The 22,826-nt window shown below is 52.5% G+C and overlaps 3 protein-coding genes across 11 annotated transcripts; 1 reads left to right on the forward strand and 2 right to left on the reverse strand.

The window, feature by feature from the left end:
* Window positions 1–1,317: 1,317 nt before the first annotated feature.
* NRROS (negative regulator of reactive oxygen species) lies at window positions 1,318–12,080 on the reverse strand. Of its 8 annotated transcripts, none has more exons than XM_052685975.1 (9): window positions 10,112–12,080; window positions 9,868–9,998; window positions 9,455–9,743; window positions 8,771–8,909; window positions 8,341–8,601; window positions 6,012–7,090; window positions 4,993–5,840; window positions 4,050–4,173; window positions 1,318–3,803 (listed from the first exon to the last, which is right to left on the reverse strand). In XM_052685975.1, the coding sequence occupies exons 8-9, from the start codon at window positions 4,155–4,157 to the stop codon at window positions 1,842–1,844; spliced, it is 2,070 nt and encodes a 689-aa protein (XP_052541935.1). In that variant the 5' UTR covers window positions 4,158–4,173; window positions 4,993–5,840; window positions 6,012–7,090; window positions 8,341–8,601; window positions 8,771–8,909; window positions 9,455–9,743; window positions 9,868–9,998; window positions 10,112–12,080; the 3' UTR covers window positions 1,318–1,841. The 8 variants fall into 8 exon arrangements, with proteins under 8 accessions (XP_052541935.1, XP_052541939.1, XP_052541936.1 ...); XM_052685979.1 differs by having other exon boundaries at window positions 8,341–8,482; window positions 8,582–8,601; window positions 9,455–9,998; XM_052685976.1 differs by having other exon boundaries at window positions 4,993–5,333; window positions 5,736–5,840; window positions 9,455–9,998.
* Window positions 12,081–12,775: 695 nt separating this feature from the next.
* On the reverse strand, window positions 12,776–17,768 carry FBXO45 (F-box protein 45). The gene is made up of 4 exons (XM_052685823.1): window positions 17,711–17,768; window positions 17,258–17,658; window positions 16,830–17,186; window positions 12,776–14,925 (listed from the first exon to the last, which is right to left on the reverse strand). The coding sequence occupies exons 1-4, from the start codon at window positions 17,766–17,768 to the stop codon at window positions 14,740–14,742; spliced, it is 1,002 nt and encodes a 333-aa protein (XP_052541783.1). The 3' UTR covers window positions 12,776–14,739.
* Window positions 17,309–21,901, forward strand: WDR53 (WD repeat domain 53). 2 transcript variants are annotated; one of them, XM_052686004.1, is made up of 2 exons: window positions 17,309–17,425; window positions 20,673–21,901. In XM_052686004.1, the coding sequence occupies exon 2, from the start codon at window positions 20,676–20,678 to the stop codon at window positions 21,258–21,260; it is 585 nt and encodes a 194-aa protein (XP_052541964.1). In that variant the 5' UTR covers window positions 17,309–17,425; window positions 20,673–20,675; the 3' UTR covers window positions 21,261–21,901. The 2 variants fall into 2 exon arrangements, with proteins under 2 accessions (XP_052541964.1, XP_052541963.1); XM_052686003.1 differs by lacking the exon at window positions 17,309–17,425 and adding an exon at window positions 17,752–18,246.
* The last annotated feature ends 925 nt before the right edge of the window (window positions 21,902–22,826 follow it).

Genomic DNA, 22,826 nt, shown 5'->3' on the forward strand with positions numbered 1-22,826 from the left:
TTGGAGATGCAGTGAATTCCAAGAGACAAAAGGAGACATTTTCCTTCCTTGCACTGCCAGGGATGGTGTTCACCTCTCAGAAAATGTGCTTACATGATTTGAAATAAATATATATAGATAGTACAGTAGAAAGCCACCAAGCCTAGGGGTGGTTTTAGGGTAAAACAAAGGCTTTCCCACTGCTGCCTCATCAGACTGCAGTTCCCAGCTCACTGTAGGCAGTGCCAGGGAGGCCCCTCATGATAAACCCTATGTGAGCAAAGCCTTGAGCCAGTGATTGTGGCCTGCAAAGTGACTTTTTAATTGATGATGGAGACAGGAGAAAGAAGCCCAGCTTGTCTCAGGCTGAATGTAAAGTTCTAGCAGCAAGAAAAATCCCAGGCTTCGTTCACCAGCTGAGGCTGTCAGACCTGAGTGTGGTTTGAGGGCAGCCTGCCACACAGTGGGAGGATGCAGGCATCTCCTTCCTCTGCAGGCCAGGTGCTCTGTGGGTGATTTATTGCATCCTGGGGGGAAGGTTGCAGAATGCCCTTGCTTTTGCCCTCCAACAGACTTATATATTATGTCTCAGTGTTCCAGAAAGGCCTCCCCCTAAAGAAACAACTTTCCTTAAGAAAAAAAATCCTCCCTGAGCAGCAGAGCAGCCCAACGCACACTTCCTCCAGCATACTCATGTATCAAGGCTGCACAGCCCGTGTTCTTACCCTCCATGTTTTGCATCTTGAGCAACGCAGGCATCTCCCCCTGCCTGAGGATGCTGATTTGTTCAAACCAGATTTTTGCAGTGGCTTTTTGCATGAATATTGCCAAACCTCACCTACCTTTTGTGTCTGCTCGTCCCACTGATTTTGTGTCCTGCTTGCCCACTGTCCAGACCATGACAGCCTCACCTGCCTGCAAGCATACAGGTGAGGACGGTGCACATCTGCATCCACATACCAAGGCCAGAGCTGGCAGGGAGGTACCGAAACGTGGCTGTAGTGCCTGGCACCAGTGAGAGCAGCTGGAGGACATCCAGGGCTGTCACTGCAGGTCTCCACTGCCCCTTGGGTGAGCTGCTCATGAGCAGGAGAGCAGCTGAAATAGGCTGAAGGATCCCCCAGCTGGCACTTGATCTTCTTTTAGCTATTTCTATCTGAAATAGGGCAAAAAACCCAGCCATATGCAAGGGTGGATGTGATGGCCTTCTCCAAATCTTTCCAGTGCTGTGCCTGGCTCTGCTTCTGCAGCGTCCCCTCCTGCAGCTCCACGCTCAGAGCTTGCACCGTTGATCGCAAAGCACGCACCAACCAGGAGAGATAAACAGATGAAACAACGTTACCAGAAATATAATTTATTCTCGTGTCTTTCGGCCAGTATTGTACTGAGCTTTGAGGTCCTGTCTCACTGGCACAGCAGGCACTGCCAGCAGTGGTGCCACCACCAGTGCAGTGTGGGACGGGGACCGCGCTGCTGGGGGAACGGTCACTGTCCCGGTCCCTCTGTTCTTAGTGGTTTACCCTAAGGCTGAAGTTGCACTGACAGATCCAGTGAAATAAGATCCGCCACTCTTCTCCGTTTTACCTTCTCACGTGTGGATTGCAGCCCTTGCCCTCCAAAACACGCAGATGTGAAACATTCACCGTGGAAGTTCACCTGCACAAGTGCCAGTTTTGTGTTGGCTTCTGGGCACGTCTCTGTGGTTACACATGGAGGGTGACCACAGCGGTGTGAATAAATAAAAGCAAGCACCCAGGCAGCCCAAAACACCACTTCTGGGCCACCAGACGGATGCAAGTTCTCAATCCCCCACCCGCTTGCTCGCCTTCACTCCCAAGAGGGCCCTGCGTCCTCCTCAGCCATCAGTATGGGCTGGACACCCCACACCGCCTCTTCACCATTTTCAGCAGCTTTGGCTTCAGCATGAGGAAGAGCACAGTGAAGGCCACCAGCAGAGTCAGGCAGGTGGGCAGGGCAAGCACCAGGTAGAGCAGGGCCATGTCGGCCGTCCGCCAGCGGCAGTCCCGCAGGACGGGCTCGGGCAGCAGCCATGCGCTCAGCCGCTGCGAGTCGTAGTTGCAGGTCACCTCACGCCCGTCGGGGACACGCAGGCGCTCCATGCTCTGCAGGGCCTCCCACCAGCCCAGCGTGCAGCAGTTATAGGGGTTACGGCTGAGGTAGAGCTCCTGCAGGCTCCTCCCCAGCGGCCTCCACGCCACGTCCGCGGGCAGCGCCGTCAGGCTGTTGTCCCGCAGGTCGAGGCTGCGTAGCTTCAGCGCGCCCAGCGAGGCGGGGAGGGCGGTCAGGGTGTTCCCCGACAGGTCCAGTGCCACCAGGCTCTGAAGGGCCGAGAAGTCCACCGAGGTGGAGGAGAGGTTGGTGTTGCGGAGGGACAGCACCCGCAGCGTCGCAGCCAGGTCCCGCAGCCACCCCAGGTCCCCTGACAGAGCCTCCCGGTTGTCAGAGAGGTCCAGATGAGTCAGGGCCGTCCCTCGAAAGGGGTGGCCGCCCAGGTCCCGCAGACCGCAGCCGGCCAAGGAGAGGCGGGTCAGGGTGGCAAGGCCCCTGATGTCCACGCAGGGAGCGCTCCGGCCTAACGCGGCCGGCTGGGGACACAGGTCGAGGCGGTTGTAGCTGAGGTCAACTGTAGTGATCTGCTTTGTGTGAGTGAAGATGCCGGCAGGAAGCGCCCGCAGCAGGTTGGTGCTGAGGTTGAAGAGCTGCAGGTTGGGCAGGGCGGGCCCGGCGCCAGCGTCCTCCCACAGCTCCGTCAGCAGGTTGTGACTGAGGTCCAGATCCGTCAGCATGGCCAAGGGGTCCCGCTCCGACACGTGGAAGGTCTCCAGGCAGTTCTGGTTGAGCTTCAGGTGGGTCAGAGCGGGCATCTTGGCCAGGAAACCCTCCGGCAGGTACCAGAATTGGTTCTGGCTCATGTCCAGGAGGTGCAGGGAGGAGAGGTTGCTGTAGCAGACTTCGTCCCACAGCTTGACCGTCGTGATGTTGGTGGAGTTGCCATCGATGAGCAGGAACTGCACGGTGACATTCTCCAGGGACGTGCCGTTGGGGAGAAGCTGGTAAAAGCTCATCTCGTTGTCCTTCAGCAGCAAAGAGTGCAGCTTGCTCTGCCGGGGCAGCACGGGGAAAAAAAGGAGCTGGTTGTGGGACAGGTCCAGCACCTCCAACTCAAAGAGGTCATCGCTTTCCAGGGCCAGAAACCACTCGATGATATTGTAGCTGACATTGAGCACCCGGAGCTGGGTCAGGTTGAAGTCCACAATGCATGTCATGTAGTTGTAAGCGACGTTGAGCCTCTGCAGCCTCTGCAGCCCTTCAAAAGCTTGGTCAATCTCAAAGATGTAGTTCCTCTCCAGGTTCAGCTCCAAGAGCTGCGTCAGGTTGGAGAAGACAGAAGAGTCCAGTCTCATGATGACATTCCTAGCCACAGACAAGGACTCCAAGGAAGACAGGTTGCTGAGCAAAACAGATACCATGCCCTCAGTGAGATGATTTCCAGCTAGATCGAGCGTCCTCAAGGCTGGCAAAGCAGAAAGAGCAGCTGCTGTTAGTGAGTAGTTGGTGAAGAGAAGATTGTCTGCCAAGGATAGCGCGTGGAGGCCCTGGCTGCCCAGGAAGGCACCAGGCTCGATGAGCTCCATTCGGTTTTTGGTCAGGCTGAGGTGCTTCAGCTGGTGGTATGAGAGCAGAGAGGCACGGCCCAGGACCCGGATAGTGTTGTCATCCAGCAACAGCTCTTCAATGTCACCTTGCAGATTTCTAGGGACGGAGCTCAACCATTTCCTCCTGCAGTCTGCAGTGCTCTGCACCTACAGCAAGAAGGGGACATGCAACACCTCACTGTGAAGCACGAGATGGGGAGATGATAAGACTGGGGATAACAGTGAGATGGAGGCGATTCCTCAGGTAAAGCCTCAATGTCCCACTCCAAATCTTAGCTCCAGTGCTAGGCCAGCAGCCTGGAGGAGAAAGCCTGCAGAAGCTGAGGTGCCTGGGGCTTGTAGAGGAGAATCAAGAGGTCGGAAGGGCAAGGATTTGCAAGAGGGAGGACTTACCTGCTCGCAACCACCAGGAGACAAGGCCCATGCTGTGCCTGCCCCATCTCCGCATCCTACTGCCAGAAGGACCAGGAGCAGGGAGAGAACAGGCAACAGGGCCTCCATCTCAGCAGAAGCTCTCCTGTGGGGACAGAGAAGTCAGGAGCTGCAGCACAGTCAGTTCACCAGCATCCCCAGGGCTCCCAGGACAGCAACGGTCACTCTTACCTTCCTGCTCACAGCACTTGGCCACCACAAGCTGCCCAGCTAACACCCAGAGCACAGGGATCCCCATGGGACAGGAGAAAGGGAGGGACAGGCAGCACACACGGAACACCGCTCTGCAGGGCAGATATCACCCAACCACAGCCAGCCTTCCCGGAGCTTGCAGCCTCCTCCCCAGTGCCAACATTCCAATCCCAGCACTATCTGGGGAAGTGCTGCTTTTCAGCACAAGGGCCCCTGTTGCCAATTTTGTGAGCCGGGAGCTGCCAGCATTTGCATCTGGGGTGAAAGCTGAAGTTCAGGCAAATGAGCAACGAGGGCTTTGCTGAGGGCTCAGCCTTCTCATAGCTGCTGGTGCTTGAAGAAGCGATCGGAGGTTATTTTTGGCTGCTTGGGGAGCCGGAGCCTCACGGCTGGAGGTAAGCCAGGGACACCTCCCGGGTTATCTCTGTCCTTGGGACAGCTGAAAGAAGGAAGCCGATACCAAATCCAGAGGGGACCGGAGAAAGACCCTTTTCTCTAGGTGAAAGCTAGCACCCCTCTGAGCCTTCAACCTCCACGCCAGGTCCTTGTGGTGTTCCCACCGTGGCACCACTCCTCAAGAACCCAAGGGTTTCAGCTCCAGCTTGGCAGCAGCACCCAACCCCCTTTTCTTTTCCCCCACCACTGCCTTGTTGCTGTCCGGCTTTGGCCTCCACTCTCCATCCTCCCACATTTTCGGGGGGCAGCTACTCACCACCCGTAGCAGCGCGCGGGGCCTGCAGCAGCTCATCCTGCGGCCTGCAGCCCCTCCACTGCACTGGGGGGTTCGGTGGGGCCGGATGCAAACCAACAAGGTGTTCTCCCACCCGCTTTCTGCCGAGCGCTGAGACGGGCTTTGCGGAAGGAGCGAACGGAAACTGCAGTCACATGGAGGCAGAGAGCGCGGCGAGGCGTTCACACCCCGGGTCGTGCACCCGCAGGCGGCCCCAGCTGCAAGGAGGAACCACGGGGTGGGGGCTGTGGGCAGGGCCCCAGGGCTCAGCGGGACCGGCCTGGGGCTGCTCGTGGTGGTTGGGTTCAACCTCACCGCATTTCCTGCGGGGGAAGAAGAAGAAAGGGGCCGATACCGTTCTCAGCATTCCCAAATTTGGGTTCCCAGATGCTGGGAGCCCGCCTCAGGACAGCAGCACCCAGCCTCTTGCAGTGCACAGGTTGGGATGCTCAGGGTCCTCCGTGGCTGCTCAGGATTTGGGTAAACGCAGCACCTCGGTGCAGGTCCTCGCCATCCCAACGCAGGAAGCTTCCAACCGATGTGGAGGTCGGGGTGAAGCTGTGCTGGACACCAACCCTCCTTTCCCACTGCCAACCTCCCCAGTTGCCCTCCCAGACATCTCGCTGTCTGGGTGACCCCGACCCATTGGACATCTGCTCACAGCAGCCCCCACGCGCCTGCAGCCAGCATACGTGACCTGGGAGATTTTTCTTTTTTGCTTTTACCCTGAATTTCATTTCTTCTCTGGAAGGAGGCTCAATGCTCCCGCATCGCTCACAAAAAAAAGGCCCCGTGGTTTCATTTCCTGCATTTTCAAGGAAGTTTGAAGTCTAAAAATCAAGAAGGAAAAGAGAGAAGCACTCAGCGTTCAAAAGCGAACCAGAGCAGATGTCAGAAACTCCGCAGTGGGGCAAAATTCCCAGGGTGTTACTCGAGGTCACCAGCACCAGCAGACAGCTGCAGACCCCTCCTGGTCCCCAGCCCACCACAAGGACACTCACCCAGAAGGAGAAGGGCAGGAGCTGACAGAGGGTGGCCTCACGGCTGGGAGGTCCCACAGCATCCTCACCACACATCAGCCTTGGAAAGAAGGAATCTGGAGAAGCCTGTAATGCTGAGTATTGCTTCGCAAGGCAGACTGCTCAGAGTGGAGTATGGAGTTTGCTGGCTCATTCGCCTTCACAGGTTCTCACTCCGACAGCTGCAGTCACCTTGGGGAGGTGGAAGAAAATAGCCCAGCAGAGCAAGCAGCAGCTCGAAGGGAACCAGGTGAGCCACCAGCACGAGCAGCTGCAAGCACAACACCTTCAGGTTGAGACACAGAGGCTGTTTGGCTGAGGACATGGCCTCCAATGCAGAGCGACTGTGAGAGAGGATCCCTCATTTAACCCAGGGCCCAGAGGGAAGGCAGAAATATGTCTCAGTAGAAAGCAAAAGGCCATTTCTGGAAGCGTGGGGTGGGCAGGAAGGGAAAGAGGGGTGCCGGTCAGCGGCCTGGCCACATCCACTTCCCAGCTCCCACACCCATCCCTGGCCTGGCTCCAGCACTGCGGTCTGCGCTCTTCCGTCTCCCACCTCCACCAACGTAAGCAAGGAGGAAGTGGGCCAGGGAGCAGGGAGCCACAGAAGCCACCTCGTTTCCCCCACGCTTCCCCAGCGGCCAGCATGAGGGCTCAGCACCGCAGACCTGAGTGCTGATGCGGATGCTCTGCACAACTGCTCACAAAGCACCTGCGGGAGCAGCGAGAAGGGAGAACTGCTGACCCTTCCCCCGAGATCTCTGCAGGAGCTGCAGGCCTTGCAAGTGAGCCGCTTACACCCACGGTTTGCTGCTTGCTTGCACGTTGCCCACGCTTCCTCATAGGGCTGCGTGGTGTGGACACACTGATCTCAGCTTTGTATCTGATCTCTGTGGCACTACCCAGCGCATTTACGCACAGTTTTGGCATAAACCTGTCACAACCAGAAGCTCTGAATTCACCCAAAGGAGGAGGTACTGATGAGGCACTCCATGACATCACCCAGCAATGCACGCTGGCACGACCCCAGCTCCCCTCCGCAGTCCTTTCCAGATGCTGTTCTGCTGAAGAGAAGTGAGAAATGGTGTCATTAGAGCAAAGGGAAGTGAAACCATCTCAGTTCTTGACAGAGCATGTCCCCTCTCTACTCCCCTGCTGGGCTATTCCTTGTCTAATGTAAGAAAACAAAGCAAACTGCCAGGTCAGGGGCTCCTATTTAACAAAGCCCAATCTGAAGTGACACCATCACACCTCAGAGCTCATCCCTGCAGCCACAAATGGAAAAGGCTCAGCGTGGGCTTTTGGGTCTCGGTTTGAGATTGTCCTCCTCCCAGACACAAAGACTCCCAGACACAAAAAGCACAGGAACACAAGAGGGGTAAAGCTCAGGGAGATGTGTCAGTGAACGCAGCAGATCCTCCTTTCCTCTGCTCCACTGTCAGTCGGCCCCTTTTCCCAGATAACAGCGATAGGACAAGAGGCAATGGCCCCTAAGTCATGCCAGGGGAGGGTCAGGTTGGATGGCACAGGCTGCCCAGGGGGTGGTGGTGTCACCATCTGTGGAGATGTGGCACTGAGGGATGTCATCAGTGGGCATGGTGGGATGGGTTAGAATTGAACATGATCTTAAAGGTCTTTTCCAACCTTAACGATCCTATGATTTTCACACTGAGAAGAGCAGCTGAAAGTCTTTAGTGAACAGCTAAAGGTGAAATGCAAATATGTCTGTTTGTCCTCCAGACTCACCAGGGCTCAGGAGACCATCTCACATGGGATCCAGAGAAAACCATTCAACCAACTGAGCATAATACCCAACAGAAAAACCAACAAAACCCAGACCAGTGCCCAGGGAGTGGTGCAGCCTCCTCTCCCCATCCCTTCTTGGCCTCATCTGGGCACCCACTGCCTGCTGCTAAAAGAGACACAGAGGCTGCAAAGCTTTACCCACGGCAGTATTCAGGATACCAAACAAAAACCATTTTGGTCAATATCTTTTCCTTATTGGCAGGTTTGTCCAGCACTCAGAAACACAAAGTTACACACTGACAGCCCTCAGGAAAGCAGACAGAGCCCACCTTCACGATTACTACTTAAAAGCTGTTGGTCTCCTAAGCATAGGATGCTGAAGGAACACCCCACGTCCCCACCTGCAGGCTCTCAGCTCCCAACTACCAACATCTCCCTAGCAGTGGAGGTGCAGCCAGCACCATGCTGTGAATGGGCAACAGGGGGTTGTGGCTGGAGTGCAACCCAGCTCCACTCTCCCTTATTTGATGGGTCTGGGGAGGGAGCACACACAGCACCTGCTCACCTGCATGGGTTGCAAACAGGTCTGTGCTTTGATATCAATCAGCTTTGTCTTCCCTCCATTCTCAGCTCACCAGCTGATGGGCTGATCCAAACAGACACAGCAGGTACTGGGGCTGACAGTGTGTCTTAGTGCTGGTCTCTACCTGAGTGTGAAGGCACGCAAGGGAATGATGTTGTAGCTGTGGCACACACACTGTTGTAAAACAGCTGTTTTCACATCTGCCCCCGGCTTTAATGCACACCTCTAAGGATGTGAAGGCTCCTGTGAAAATGAGAGCAGGTTCATGACCTGAAATCATAAGTTCAGGAAAGGATTAAAACAACAATAAATCACTTTGCCAACAGTGAAGCACCTGGGGACACAGCAAGGTACTGAGCAACAAAACGCTGCAGGGCACACCAAGGTCCCAGGGCAGGAGGTCCTTACACACCCTCAGTGCTGCTGTCTGGATGAAGTGAGGTGAGACTGAGCTGCAGAAGCCGGGAGCTCGCAGGAAGATCAGACGCTTCACACAAAAGACAAGAGCAGACAGGGTTACACCTTTGTACTTTCCTCCATTCAAACACTGCCTGCAGGTAAACACAGAACCAAAGAGCCTTTAACAATAGAAGAACAGTCTGGATTAAAAGTTAAAATAAATCAAGCAAACATGAAACAAACCCAGCTAGCTTGCAACAGATCTGCAAGTGCAGGCATGGCAGGAAAGACACCTTGTTCTTGTGGCTTGCAAAACTGCAGAACAAGCAACGCTTGTAATAACATACAGCAAGTTCTATTTTAAAATCCTCTTTCAACCACTGCAGTTGGATGGAATACATTCAATCATCTTCTGATGGCTTCACTTTGGACACCGGTGACAGACACCCAAAGGGATGGAAAGCAGTGTGTGACAAAGCAGACCAGATCAATATGGGACTGACTGTACCTGAGCCCCCAAACCTCCTCTGCCTCTGCAAGTGACCTCGGGCTCCCAGCTCACCCCATAACCTCAACCCTAACCGCAGGACCAAGAGTTCCAATGAAGAAGTATGTTTCAAAAGTGATAAAAGCAAAAGGAGAAGGGGATGTTGAATAGCAGTAGAGGTTCTGCATGAAGCATGAATGTTGCACAAACCTTCAGCCGTTCCAGTCGGTGCTCCCGCAGCACTGTTCACTTTGCCCTCTGCTGGGAGGTGTGAGAACTCGTGCTGAGGTCACACCATCCCCAGAACAGAATGACAAACGCTGCGTTGGGGAGAAATCAGCAGATTCAGCACCGTCTGAAGGAAAAGCCTTCGGTCTTTATTTACCACTTCATTAATTCTCCCTTTCAACTAAATTAGACCTTAGTGCCAGGTAGTGCCGGATAATTTCGATAAAACAAACACGTCGTCCTCCTCACCGCTTAAAAACTCGTTTTGTCACTGTGGAAAGGATCATAGAACACATCTCAGCAGTGCAGTTTGCTGGCAGCAGGTTGCACAGCACTGTCTGCTCTGTGCAAGAGCCAGCCCTGAGCCGACACAGAGCAGCACATGCAGCACTCACAGCCATGCTCCTGCTGGTGTCCAGGGCTATTTATAACATGCCAGCCTTGTGGAACTGTGGAACACGGGCTTGGAAGCAGTCAGATCAGCAGGAAGTTCCTTCCTACGCAGAGGAGAGGCAGATTCCATAGGCTAACAAAGGGAGAGAAGAGGAAGGGAAGTAAGCCACAGTCCCTAACACCTGAGGAAAGGGAGCACTTTCAAATCCTGAACTTTAGGCAAAGTGTAACAAACCAGAAGCTTACCTCCAGTTCAACAGCAATATTCCATCTTGCTGGGCAACAAACATAAAGCTCACGCAGGTAATAAAGTCAAAATGAGAAGAAATGTAAAGACCTGGCCAAAACTGAGGTGTCAGTATAGAAATGTGAGGGCTCAGGAAATCTGAGGGCTGTTGCCTCCCATACAGCTGCTCTTACATCTCTTTTCTCTAGGTATGACCCAACTCTTCCCAGGACAAATGTTATTTTAATTCACTGCTGCTGTCATCATCTCCGTGAAAGTGGAAGAGCAAAAAATAGAGAGAGCCATCTGGAAAACACATCCACATTTCAAGGCAATTCAGAAACACAGCTCAGCAGTACAGGGAGAGAAAATCTAACGTGTTCCAGTTGGCTGTGGGACTCCGAGGCAGAAGAACACAGCTACATCCGCAGCAACAGAAGCTCAGCCTGTGCACGGACACGCGGACGCAGCCCATCACATCACAGCCATCTGCTCCCCTTTTGTCACCTGAAACGTGGCCAAAAATTACAGCAGCAAATGGCATTTGCTCGCAGCAGGCTCATACAGGACTCCCAGAATTGCATGCACCACTGCATTTTAAAGCAGAAAAAATGCTTTAAGAGAAATCTTCCCAGCAGTGAGCTGTTTCCCCACCAATGAAGAAATACCAGATATCCCGAAGGACTGTGGAGCCTACACGTGACTGATCTATGTAAGCTATGGGCAGCTGATGTTTCTCTTGGCCAAAGCAGTCAGATCACACGCTGAGGAAGGGAAAATGCTCCATGCAGTTGTTCACTTGACTCCAAAGTACCTCACAGAATCCCTTTTTTCCAGCCCATTTTCGGCTAACCAACATCAGACCTCTTCTCTTCTGAACACCCTCATGGAGACATCAGCCAAAAGCTCAGCACTTAAAAGCTAATTCTCAGTGATTTTGGAAACTGCTTCAGAGCTCCCGACCACAACACAGTCTCCTCTGATTATTGATTATGGCTGCTCCAACTTGCACAGCATCTCAGCCCTCCTTTGTCGTTTGTTTTCCACATGATCTGCCATGTGTGGTTGGGTTGGAGATCCTGCCCCAGCCTGCAGCCTGTTGCCACAGCATCAGTTACTTTTCAGCTGTTTGGACCACAGCCATACACATGCATTTGGAAACAGATCACTGTGAAAGCTCCATGAGCTCCAGTGCCATTTCTTACCCTCACAAGCTGCCAAGAGCACATCTGAGCTCTCCTTGGTGCCCCCCATCTACTGAAACTTGTGTGAGCAACACCCACAGACTGCACGAAGCCCAGGCATTAAATTTGCAATTGATCTGCTTTGGCAAATCAAGAACTTGGTATCACAAGAGTGAAGTTCATGTCTACAGAGCACGGTCTGTGGGCCTTGTGCAAGACGGAATTCCTCTTTGCTGAACCTGGAAAAGGCACAAAGCTTGCCTTTGGAACTGAGAGCAGAAAAGGGGTATTTGCTCGACTGCTCTTCCATTGTCCCCCAGCAGTACACAGGCTCTGTATATTTAAATCATGTCACGCAGAGCTTATCGCTACATGCTGCTGCACACAGGTGGGAATGAAAAGCAAAACCATCAAAAACAGCACATAGAAACCACTCTGTTCAAAGCAGCAGCAGAAATACACGGGGTGCCCATTCCAAGAACTTACCCAGAACAAAGCAGCACAGCCTGAAGCCAGCCCAGCCCAGCAGAACCTAACACAGCATGTGTGCAAGCACCAAAAGAATCCGAGGAGGCACCATGCGCTCTAGGGATCAGCAATTCTTACAGTTAAGGCTGGAAAAGCTGCAAAAGAAGAAGAAAAAAAATAAGCAGGAATACCTCAGTATAGGATCTGACTACAGATATTAAATCTTACGCCTGCTAGCTCCTCATCCCACCAAAGCAGTCCTAGCATGGGAACAAGCTTAGGAGAGCCACAGGGAGGAGCACACTGAGTGCAGTGTGCAGGGGAGAGGAGAGCTGCCTCCTCCATTCCCTGTTCTCCTGCAAGATAAGGTTGTGCAGGCTGCCAGACCCCACTGCCTTGTCCCCCCCGTGCACAGAGCTCAGGTCATTCCCAAATCACTGTTCCAGCTGTGTGAATCTGGTCAGTACTCTAAACCTCTCCTGTAACCCCCCTTTTTCACCTCCCCAAACACAATCTCGATGTCTGCTTCCTTCTCAATACTCCAAGCCTGAAGTGTAGAAGATGAATAAAGACAGTTTCAAAATGATTTACCAAGTGGGAAGAGCTGCAAGCAAACGGCTGTCTGGTTAGTCAAAATGTGCTGGTGGAGGAGAGTTAAACTGGAGCTGGTAGCACAGATACCCTACGCTGTTCATACCTGCTACCTCCTCTCTCAGTGTGATGTTTAAGGATGGTGAACAAGCAGTCAAAAAGCACCTTCCAAGGCACCTCCTGCAACAGCAGGGCAGCACTGAGCCCAACACCTCCTCTGCTGCCCAGCAGTTCATATTGGAAGACCTCCAGCTGTGAAAAGGGGGTAATTTGAGGAGCACAGCTATCCAGCTCCCTGTAACCACCCTCGAGGTTCTCCCTTCCTGAACAGTCAGCAAATCGCACAGCCCCAGCACCACCATCCTCCTCAAGATAAGAAGTTTTGTTCCGCCACACCAAACCGCTGCGGAGGTCGTTGCAACAACACACACAGATGAGTCCTTGTGAATTATAGCAGAGTTTATTTTAATATTTTGTACAGCCAGCATTGGTCTCCAGGAATAAGTTATAGTTTAAGTAAGTGAGTTCCCCCCCAAACCCACCCTTAAGGAATGTTCAGCTTTCACCACATCTAATTTAGAGGGAAATAATTTATAGGGTAAGACGCAGTCTGAAGAATGGAAATCAATCTTCGTTTCACCAAACTCCTCCGAAGTTCTCAGGGTTTACTTACATCTAATTGGACTCACGACCAAGCACAGCAGCCACGGCCGACCGAGAACAGCTCGCACCTCAGCAAAGATCTTACTCTGTGAAACAGGACAGGATTTTGTTTCCCATTTCCCTCCTCCAGTTCTGCCAGGCACACGTGAGCCCTGCAGTTTAATCCAACCAACGCTCATGACTGGTTTTCCAGGAAGGTACTCACTTGGTGTCGGTCTCACTTCACCAGCCAGTTGCTCTCAGTACCATTTAAAACATCATTTCTCACCGTATCCTTTGTTTCTTTAACACAGCCAAGAGAAATTGAGCTCGATACCAAACTGCCTTTAAGCACTAAGCAACACATAAAACAAATAAATACTATAAATCCTTTTAAATGGTAATAATGCACATTCTCTGTTCCAGTGCACAACTTGGTTATTTACTGTGTAAAAAGCACTGCAAGGACAGCTCTTCTGCAGCACATGAGGCATCTCAGTTACCTGCTTTCCTCCAATTGCTTGAATAAAAGGGGGAAAACAAGCAGTGGCCTAAGAGACATTCCTCTTGCTCAGAGAACTGTCAGCATCCGAGATGAAGCAGCTCACGTTCTCCAGCACAAAACTAAGGAGAGGTTGCACAAAAACTTCATTCTCCCCCTCCTAAAATCACACATCGATAACTGAAACAGCCTGCTTTACTCTTGGAAATGCCAGCAAGAAAGAAATGGGTGCTGAGAGCCAGGCAGGCACACAGCTCTCAGATTTTAGTGCCCCACCAAAGGAGCCCTCCTGCAGTGCCCACAGACAGCACCGACCAGAAAGCATAAGGGTGCTTTTAAAACCTTGTCTTTTTGACGTGGAAATGAAGACGAGCTCAGCACTGTGCTGCAGCTTCTTTTCTTAAAGGTGGACCATACATTTTGGAAGAACAAAACTTCCAGGGCAATTTTGGTTGTGTTTCCCAGGGAGAACAGAACTACTGCTGAAGCTACGGAAGCTTTCAGCTACACAGAAAGAGAATCCACGCAGCACCGTACTCCACAAGGGCATTCCCAATGCTCTACAACACAACAGAAGAAGCACACTTACATGAATGTCATTCAAAGTTTTCCTGAAGCCCCTTCAAGAAATTCCACCCCAGTTAGAATAAAGCAAACCCTTCTTTTTGATGTAACTGTTCTTTTCGACGTGTTCCATATATACAATTCTTAAAATACACTTAAAAATAGCTGCACACGTTTGATATCGTTATACCAGAGCAGGGCAGCCTGGACAGACGGCTCTTCTTGGTATTTTAAAAACTGTAAGTAAAACCCAACCAGACTCGCTCTCCCCAGTACCCACGTCAGCCCCGAGGAGGGAAGGGAAGGGGAGGCACAAGCAGTTTTAAAATGGGAGTCTTTCACAAAACACACGACTTACAAACCTCGGGTTAATTTCCGCAAGCAGTTTTATATCAAATCCTTCCTTAAATATCTGAGGCCACGCACTGCCATCCTAGCAATGAAATCTGTTGCAACATGCACGTGTCAGCTTCCCACTCAATCAACTGCGACCCTGAGGATTTTTCTGGCCTGGTAGAAAGAGGAAATGTAACAATTCCTGAAGTATGGCTGGTCCTCCATTTCAAAATTCTGTATGGTTTCCTCGATGGTTCTTGGACACACGCTTATTTTTTTCCTCTAACACGTTTCCCTCTAACCAACATGCAGATTTCTCCTCCCAGTCATCCACATCGTGACGTCCCAACAAAACCATCCGTCATCCATCCAAAGGTTTTCCCAGGTAGACCAAAGTCACTTCTGTGTTACCGTACACGGCAGACACTGCTGGATACAGGCAAACTTTGGGCAGTCCTCTGAACGCAACTCCCAAGAACTCATAGCCCCTCTCAAACGCTAACGTTTTGTCTTCCATGTCCAGGATAACTCGAATCCTTTCGCCTATCTGGAAACAGAGATGGGTAGAGGAGGGAGGAGAAACAAACAGGCAAAGAGTCAATATATTCAGATGGAAACACCAAAAAAAGCAACCTAAAAAACAAACAAAGCAAAATCCATGGATAATACAGCAGAACAGATTAAAGCGAGGCTTTCCTTGCTGCTTTCACAACAGAGATGTCTCCACTCCTCTCGCATGGACCAGTACATCTGCTGCCTGCTCCTGCGGGCAGCCCAGGCCTAAGCATCCTCATAACACTGAACACAGCCCTTCACAAGCAGACCTTGCAGCAGCAGCACAAGCAAGAGCACAGCTCCAGAGCACCACAGGAGCCTGACAATATTGTAATAGCCCCAAGTAACTGGGGCTCTGTTGCCGGCAATGACCAGTAGAGGCTACAAAGAACAATGTTAGACAGGTTGTTTAGAAAGGTAAATGCCAGGTGCAGAATATTCCCAGAACGTACTTCTGCTGGCACGAGTGCTATCACTGACAGGGGTGCTCCCTTACCAAGGCAGACAAATAATTCAGTGCAAAGCTTGACAAAACGGGCACACAAAACCCACTATACAAATACACAGATGTGAGTAAAACCAATGCTGAATGCAGGCTGAACAGGATGCTCCCTGTGTTTGTCCCGTTGCTTTCAAATATAAACAGAAGCGAGAAGCACCAGCAGCAAATGCAGCATGAGATAGCACAAACTTCTGCTTCTCCACCAGACAACCGCAGTGCCGGGGATTCCTTCCAGCCAACATATTCTTCTTCTAGCCAATGCTAACAAGTGTGTATTTCCCTTCAGTACGTATTCTATGAGCAGATGACCGTACGTGTATGACTCCATGATTCTACGTCTCACCAAATAATACGAAATGCTTTAAAGGATTGCTGATTCAAGCCCTCACCAATTCTTAACAAGGAAGCATTGACTGCAAGCACAGCTCAGCCTGCAGTCCCCATGGGAGCTCTCCTGGCTTTAAAAGCTCTCCTCATCCTGCTGTGCAGAAAGGCCCAGACAGGCAGCAGGAACAGACTGTCAATGGGCAGGGCTGGAAAGGGCCAATTCACACATCAGGAAATGTGAAATCTGCATCTCTTTGATCCACATTTACTTATTAATTGCAGAAATGGCAGGTATCATTTCCAGACTGAACTAAGCGTTTGGCAGTGAGCTTTTACATGAAATTTAGAAATATCAGCCTTGAGTTAATGCCAAGATGTTCATGTACAGCTGAAGTACAAAGCATTATTCATCCCAAGCCACGAAACTGTGAGATGGAATTATACCGCAAAACAGCTGAAGATGCAACGTGAGGAAAACCATCAGCCAAAAGGCGGCTGTGTGAGCGGCCTGGAGAACAAAGATAAACACAGCAAGACAGAACAGCAGAGCAGCACCTGTGCTTTGGTAACCCAAAATCACCCACACGTCACGGCCCGACCAAAGGATGTCACCTGTGGGAAGGCGCCCGGAGAGCCAGCAACCAGCGCGTGGCTCGGGGAGGCCCTGCCTCAGCACGGCCTCTGCTCACACCGCCTACGGGGCTGAAACAGCCACCGACAACAGCCGCCTCGCTGCTCCTGAGAGCGATGTCAGCTTTTGTTTCAGAGGGGATGCGGTGTTCCAATGAACGCCCACTCGGTATTTGAGAAAGAAGGCAGAAACAAAGGAAACGGGCGCAGAGGAGAGTGGCTGCCTCATCCCTCATCCTTGCTGGATGGGACCGTGGGCAGCCTGAGCCGGTGGGGGCAGCCAGCCCTCTGCAGGGGTGGCAGCGGGTGGCTTAAGATCCCTTCCAGCCCAGCCGTCCGGGACGGCCGCGGAGGTGGTGAAGATGAAGCTAGTCCCTCCTGCAGGGAGATGCCGGGGCGGCACCCAGCAGCGCACGGAGGGCCCACTGCCCGCTCACCTGGTACTTGGGCGCGTTGTTGCACTGCGGGAAGCTGCCGTTCACCTCGCCGTTGTGCAGCAAGTTATTGTCCACCAGGTTCCAGCCCCAGCTCTGGTCGTCGCTGCCCAGCAGGGCCACGTAGCCCTGGCACTGCATGGCCGCCCGCTTCGTGGCGATGCCGATGACGGCCACGGTGCCCAGCGGCCCTTCCCACCACACCTCCCAGGCGTGGCGGCCCTCGCTGAAGCCGATCTTGGTCCTGGCGCCGTCGGTGCTCTGGGCGATGGGGTTGCGGTGCAGCGTGAAGCCGTTCTTCTTGATGTAGACGTTCCGGGAGCAGTCGTTGGTGCTGAAGGCGTGGTGGAAGGCACGGACCTAGGGCGGGGAGCCAAGAGGGGTCAGTCCGCGGGAGGCGTCACCGCCGCGCGGGGCCGCGCCGGGCTCACCTTGCCCTTGTAGGTGGGCACGTTGCAGAGGATGTCGGTGCGCAGCGCCTCCTCGGCCAGGCAGCGCGCGGCCAGGCTGCGCCACACCTCGCTGTTCTCGTCGCCGTGCAGGACGTGGTGCCACAGCTTGCACACCAGCGCGCAGCTCCGCAGCTCGCGCAGCTCCAGGTAGGAGAACACCAGCTCCAGCACCCGCCCCGGCAGCCGCCACCCCGCTCCCCCCGCCGCCCCGCCGCCGCCACCGCCGCCGCCGCCGGGCCCCGCCGCCATCGCCCCCCGCGCAGGGGCTGGGGAGGGGGGGGAGGCGCCGCGGGAAGCGGCGCGGAGCCGGGCGCCGAGCGGCCTTCCCTCAGCGGGCGGCGGCGGGCCCGGGCCCAGCGCTCCGCCCGCCCGCCCGAGGCCTCAGGGCGAGGGGGCGCGCGCCGCCATCGCAGCCCGCCCCGAGCCGCCCGCCGCGCATGCGCGGAACCGGCGTCCGCGCCCGGAGGAGCGGCCCCGCGCCGGCGACCATGGCGGTCAGGTGGGAGGGCGGCCACTCCGCCTCCGTGCTGTGCCTTGCCGCCGGCAGCGAGGGGCCCGCGGCCTCGGGGGGCGAGCGCGGCGAGCTGGCGCTGTGGGGGCGGGACGGCGTCCCCGCGGGGCGGCTGCGGCTGGCCCCTACCGAGGACGACGTGGCGGCGCTGGCGTTCTCCCCGCGCCGCCCGCACCGCCTGTACGCCGCGCACGGGGCGGCCGTCGCGCTGCTGGACGTGCGGGCGCTGCGGGAGCCCGTGGAGCGTCTCCGCTTCAACGAGGACGAGATCAACTGCCTGGCCGTCGCCGACGGCGGGGACCTGCTGGCCGCGGCGGACGACTCCGGGGCCGTCAAGGTCGTGGATCTGGAGAGCGAGAAAGTCGTCCGTTCCCTGAGGCACGCCAACATCTGCTCCTCCGTCGCCTTTCGGCCACGGAGGCCGCAGAGCCTCGTCTCGTGCGGACTGGACATGCAGGTGACTTTGTACCGGGCGCGGGTGACGGCGGGCTGTCCGCGTCTCCACCCGGAGCCGGGGCGCGGGGCCTTCCTGCGGCGCGGTGCCGTGTTGCGCCTCGGGCTTCGCTCGTAGGCGCGGTGTGGATGTGGTTGGCACGGGGGAATCGAGGGACGGCAGAGAGCAGCTGTGCCTCCGTCGGTTCTGTCCTACCGTATGAAACCAGCGGTTATCTCGAGTGAGTGGCTGCAGGCAGAGCACTGCAGTAGAAAACACAGTGCCCAAGGCAGAGCGGATGGCAGCCGGAGTGCTTAATGCAGACACTGAACTACCTGGCTGGTCTGAGGATGTCATTAAGTTTATCCCCTGCTTGAAGTAACCTCGTGGAACGTTCTTTGCCTTTTACACTTCTCTGCCTTATCAGGCGGAACTTTTGTCCTCTGCGTGCCACACAGAATCACAGAACATCCCGAGTTAGAAGGGACCCACAAGGATGACTGAGGCCAACCCGCGGCCCCACGCAGCACCACCCAAACCCGATGTCTCACAGCGGTGTCCCAGCACTCCCTGAGCTCTGGCACCAGGGCCGCTGGAGCTGCGCCGTGCCCACCGCCCCGTGCTGCACAACCTCTCCCTGCCCCCAGCCGCCCCTCCCCAACGCAGCCCCACGCCGTTCCCTCAGCGCACAGCTCGGCGCTGCCCATCCGCTCCCCGTGAGGAGCTGCAGCCGCCACGAGGGCTCCGCTCTGCTCCTGTGCTCTGGGCTGAACCCACCCCAGGACTTCCTTTCCAGTGGTTGAGGTCTGACCACGTTCCTGTTTTAGCCTGAGATGAAAACTGTCACTTCTACCAAGCTCTCTGTGGTTCTGGCGGTGTTAGGGGAACTTTCCTTTGACAGCATCACGCAGTTTTGCTGTGTTCTTAAAAACTGTTTTTTCTATTTTAAAGCCACCATTTGCCAAAACTCTGGAAGTATATTAATTCAAGTTAAGGTTGATCGCTGGAAGTTTCCCAAGTTCTGACTTTGCCAGGTTTTAAACAATTCTCTGCATTTGTCCACCATTGAGATAGGATTTTGAATAGAGTGCTTTGAGAAGCTTCATCTCACAGGAACTGAAGTGCGGCAGTAAATGCTCAGCACCTTACACAGATTGCTTAAATTCAGATCCCTGAAATGGCTGGAAAGCTTTTATCAGAACTGTAACCATTAATATACTATTTCTGTGTGAGAAAAACAACAGCAACAGCTGATGAGAACTGAAATGTTGGTAGCTAGTGTTATTTCCAAAAGTGCCGTGGAAGCAGGAAACATGCCACGAGGGCAGAACATACTTACTTTGCAGAACGCTTGTCACCACTTGTTGAATGCACGAAGCTGATGCTGTCCATGATGAGAATGGAGTTTTTGGCTTGCGTGTTAAGATTGGCCGCTCTGATGTACTCTGCTTTGCACAGTCATCACAGAAAAGTTCTCCCCGTCCTTGGTAGCAAAGCAGTTGTAATGCAGCAGCAGCGGTGACTCCTAGAAGAGAAAAGCAGTAGGAAATAATACATGGATTCTGGATAAGCAAACAGCTTATCAGTACTGCAGGAGACCGAGTGCTTTGAGATCTGCTGGCCTTGAAAAAAAGTCTTCATTCATACTGTAAAAGTATTCATATACTGTAAAATAAAGTATTATTTTGACGGGTGCAGTATAAATCAGCAGCACTTGAATTGTTCTGTGGTAGAAGCAGGATTCATGTGAAGGCACAGTGAGCAGCTTGCAGGTGCCATGGCATTCCAAAAGCAAGTCTGAAAATGCCTCCATCTCATCAGGAAGAGTATGCTCTGTCTTCATGTGTTAACAGGACAGATGTGTTAACAGGCCAGATCTAATGCGATATAAAAAGTGCATAGATATGTATATGATTAAAATTCAGGGACTGAACTAGTGTTACCTTTTGCTACTCCGTTTCTCAAACACATTAAAGGAAGTGATTGTCTTAGAAAAATTATGTAGCAGAAACAGAACTGACATTCAGAATGATGAAGCTTTCTTTTCAGTTGCTGCTAACATTTCCTTGTCCCTCCTTTAAAATAATTAAGGTGAGCAGTATATCATGATTACTGCTGCTGAGATGAATGGAAAAGCATTTAGAACAGCTTTCCCATCCATTTTATGCTCTAGGGTTCTGAGCCATTGACTCTACTGGGAGGGGCACAGTCATGGCTTGGAAAGCATGTGGTAAAGATTTGCTGTGTTTGCTAGGTGAACTTCAAATGTATCTTGCGCAACAGATCTTGCATCTCTTATGCTCATCCGTGGCCCCTGCTCTGCCCGAGCAGAAAACTTTATCTTATTTTTGTTAGCAAAAGGAACCGATTCTACTTAAGAATCAGATGCTACGGGTGGTGTTCTTTGAAGTAAAATGGATAAATGATTGATTCCTTTGATTTTTTCCAAGGTTATGCTGTGGAACCTGCAGAAAGCTCGTCCCCTGTGGACCACGAACTTGCAGGAGTGTGGAACAGAGGAAGACAGTCTGCAGTCAGCCAGCCAGCTCTTTAACCCCCCACTTGCACATTCCCTGTCTGTCGCATCGTGCGGCAACATCTTTGGCTGCGGAGCTCAAGATGGTAAAGTCAGAATATTCCGAGTGACTGGTCTCAAATTTGAACGTGAGCTGGAGTTTAAAGGTCATGGTTTAGGAGTATCACAAGTCCTCTTCATGCCGGAATCATACTGGTTGTTGACTGGGGGAAACGATGGGAAAGTCTTGCTCTGGGATGTCAGTAATGACATTGGAAAGCAGCAGAAAAGTCCAGCAAAGTCGCTCCATAAAAGGAAGGGCCAAGCAGCTGCCACTGCCAGAAAAGATGGAAAGCTCAACAAAGTGGCTTCAAATGAACACGCTAGAATTTTACCAAAGCTAACCATTGAGCACGGAGAGAAGGTGAACTGGATCACGTGCACAGAGATCAAAGGCTCCAGGAGAGTATTAGTTGCTGATCAGAGTAGTTCTATATCTGTCTATCCGCTGCCAGACTCTTAGGTGCTGAAACAAATTTGTGGGGAAGAATCATTTCTCCACATTCGAAATATGATTCCAATTAAATCTGTTGGCAGTGAACTGAACAACGAGGCCTCCTGCATTCTCAGGAATGGCAAGGGATTCGCTGTGTTCTCACACAGATCTCACGATGCCTTTGGCCTGGTGTGACATTTTTACAGCTGGTAGTGCTCACTGCAGCTGTTTCTTGTAGGCTGGCAATTAGTTCATAACTGTCCTGACATAACTGAAGTTGCAGGAATAAAATTAACAGGGAATTCCTCTGTGCTTAATGAGGATGCTGACCAGTAATAGAGATGTAACTGAGTTCCTTCAGTTTCACACAATTTCAGTGCTTTATTTTGCTTTCCCTATTAACCTGTCCCACAGTCAGCTTGAGCTGGGTTTCTTGGAAGCACTGTTTTCATTATTTTGCATATAAGACTAGAGGAGCCTTAACTTACTAGCAAGCAGTCAGATTACTAGTCATTGTCAACTGGATTTTTTCACGCTGCAGTAATAAAGAAGATGGGGAAAATGTTAGCATCTGCCTAATGGGTCAGCTGTCATCTGCATTTAGCTGTTTTTCCCAGAGAGAAAAATTACAGCTACATTTGTCTTAATAAAATGCTTTCTCTCACTGCTCCTGTGTGTTTATATTCATTCTAATACTGCCTAACATAGGTGCTATGCAAGATTTTGTCAAGAAGTGTTCCCATGGAATGGACAAATAAGAAGAAAAAATAGAAAAGGAATACTTTTGTGTTTCTTTTTTTTTTTTTTTTTTTTCTTCAGGTTGTCCTGAAGTTTTCACAGGTGAAGACTCAAAGCCTGCTGGCCACAGGCCTGCTTGAGTGATCTGGGTTCTGTGCTGTCTTGTTACGTTGGCTGTGGTGTTGGCAGGTGCACATTACTTGCCTTCACTTTTTCTTTTTAATGGGAACAAAATGTAGAGTTGTTTGTTTTTTGCATAGGCAACTCCTGCAAATATTTGCATCCTTTATGGATGAGATGTCAGTGGTGTGTTTCACTGTTCTTTGCCCTCAGAAGCAGTTCCCTGCAGCCACGTACAAGTCATTCAAATCCAGCTTTTCATCAACACTAGAAAACAACCCAACAACAATCTGTACAGCCCTTAAAAGCAGGAGGCTTTGGCCCAGGAGAAGAGCTTGAAGGCAGTACAGATAAATCTGAACAGCAAACAAGCAGACTAGATTTCCCCTTCTCGTTATTCCCTGTATGTCTGAGGACAGACGAGATGAGTGCGTCAGGAGCCGAGGTCCAGTTGTGTAACGTGATGTGTAGTACGAGGAGCATGTGTCTGTGCATCTGTGAGCTATATTTGGATGTACAGTCTATTAAAAGCCCGCTGCAATCACCCTCCAGCAGGAGTCAGAGCCCCCATCCGTGGTGTTGACTGCCTCAGGAGAGGACTGGAGCCCACCCCTGCTTGACTTCCTTTCCCCGGGACGATGGCTAAAGACAGCATATCCCTGCGCTCCTTGAGCAAGACGTTAAACAGGTCGTTAAAGGGTTGTGCTGATATGGCAGGGGATGAGGATAAGTGGC

The sequence above is a fragment of the Tympanuchus pallidicinctus genome, unplaced genomic scaffold (genome assembly GCF_026119805.1).
Source record: "Tympanuchus pallidicinctus isolate F22 unplaced genomic scaffold, pur_lepc_1.0 scaffold22, whole genome shotgun sequence".
NCBI lineage: Eukaryota > Metazoa > Chordata > Aves > Galliformes > Phasianidae > Tympanuchus > Tympanuchus pallidicinctus.

Excerpts from the sequence above, each read along its gene's own strand:
- WDR53 (XM_052686003.1), top strand. The coding sequence starts at position 17,767 with ATGGCGGTCAGGTGGGAGGGCGGCCACTCCGCCTCCGTGCTGTGCCTT. Across the intron at positions 18,247-20,672 it reads CGTGCGGACTGGACATGCAG|GTTATGCTGTGGAACCTGCA; the intron begins GTGACTTTGTAC and ends ATTTTTTCCAAG.
- FBXO45 (XM_052685823.1), bottom strand. The coding sequence starts at position 17,768 with ATGGTCGCCGGCGCGGGGCCGCTCCTCCGGGCGCGGACGCCGGTTCCG. Across the intron at positions 17,187-17,257 it reads TGCCCACCTACAAGGGCAAG|GTCCGTGCCTTCCACCACGC; the intron begins GTGAGCCCGGCG and ends TCCCCGCCCTAG. Across the intron at positions 14,926-16,829 it reads ACAACGCGCCCAAGTACCAG|ATAGGCGAAAGGATTCGAGT; the intron begins GTGAGCGGGCAG and ends CTCTGTTTCCAG.
- NRROS (XM_052685975.1), bottom strand. The coding sequence starts at position 4,157 with ATGGAGGCCCTGTTGCCTGTTCTCTCCCTGCTCCTGGTCCTTCTGGCA. Across the intron at positions 3,804-4,049 it reads CTCCTGGTGGTTGCGAGCAG|GTGCAGAGCACTGCAGACTG; the intron begins GTAAGTCCTCCC and ends TTCTTGCTGTAG.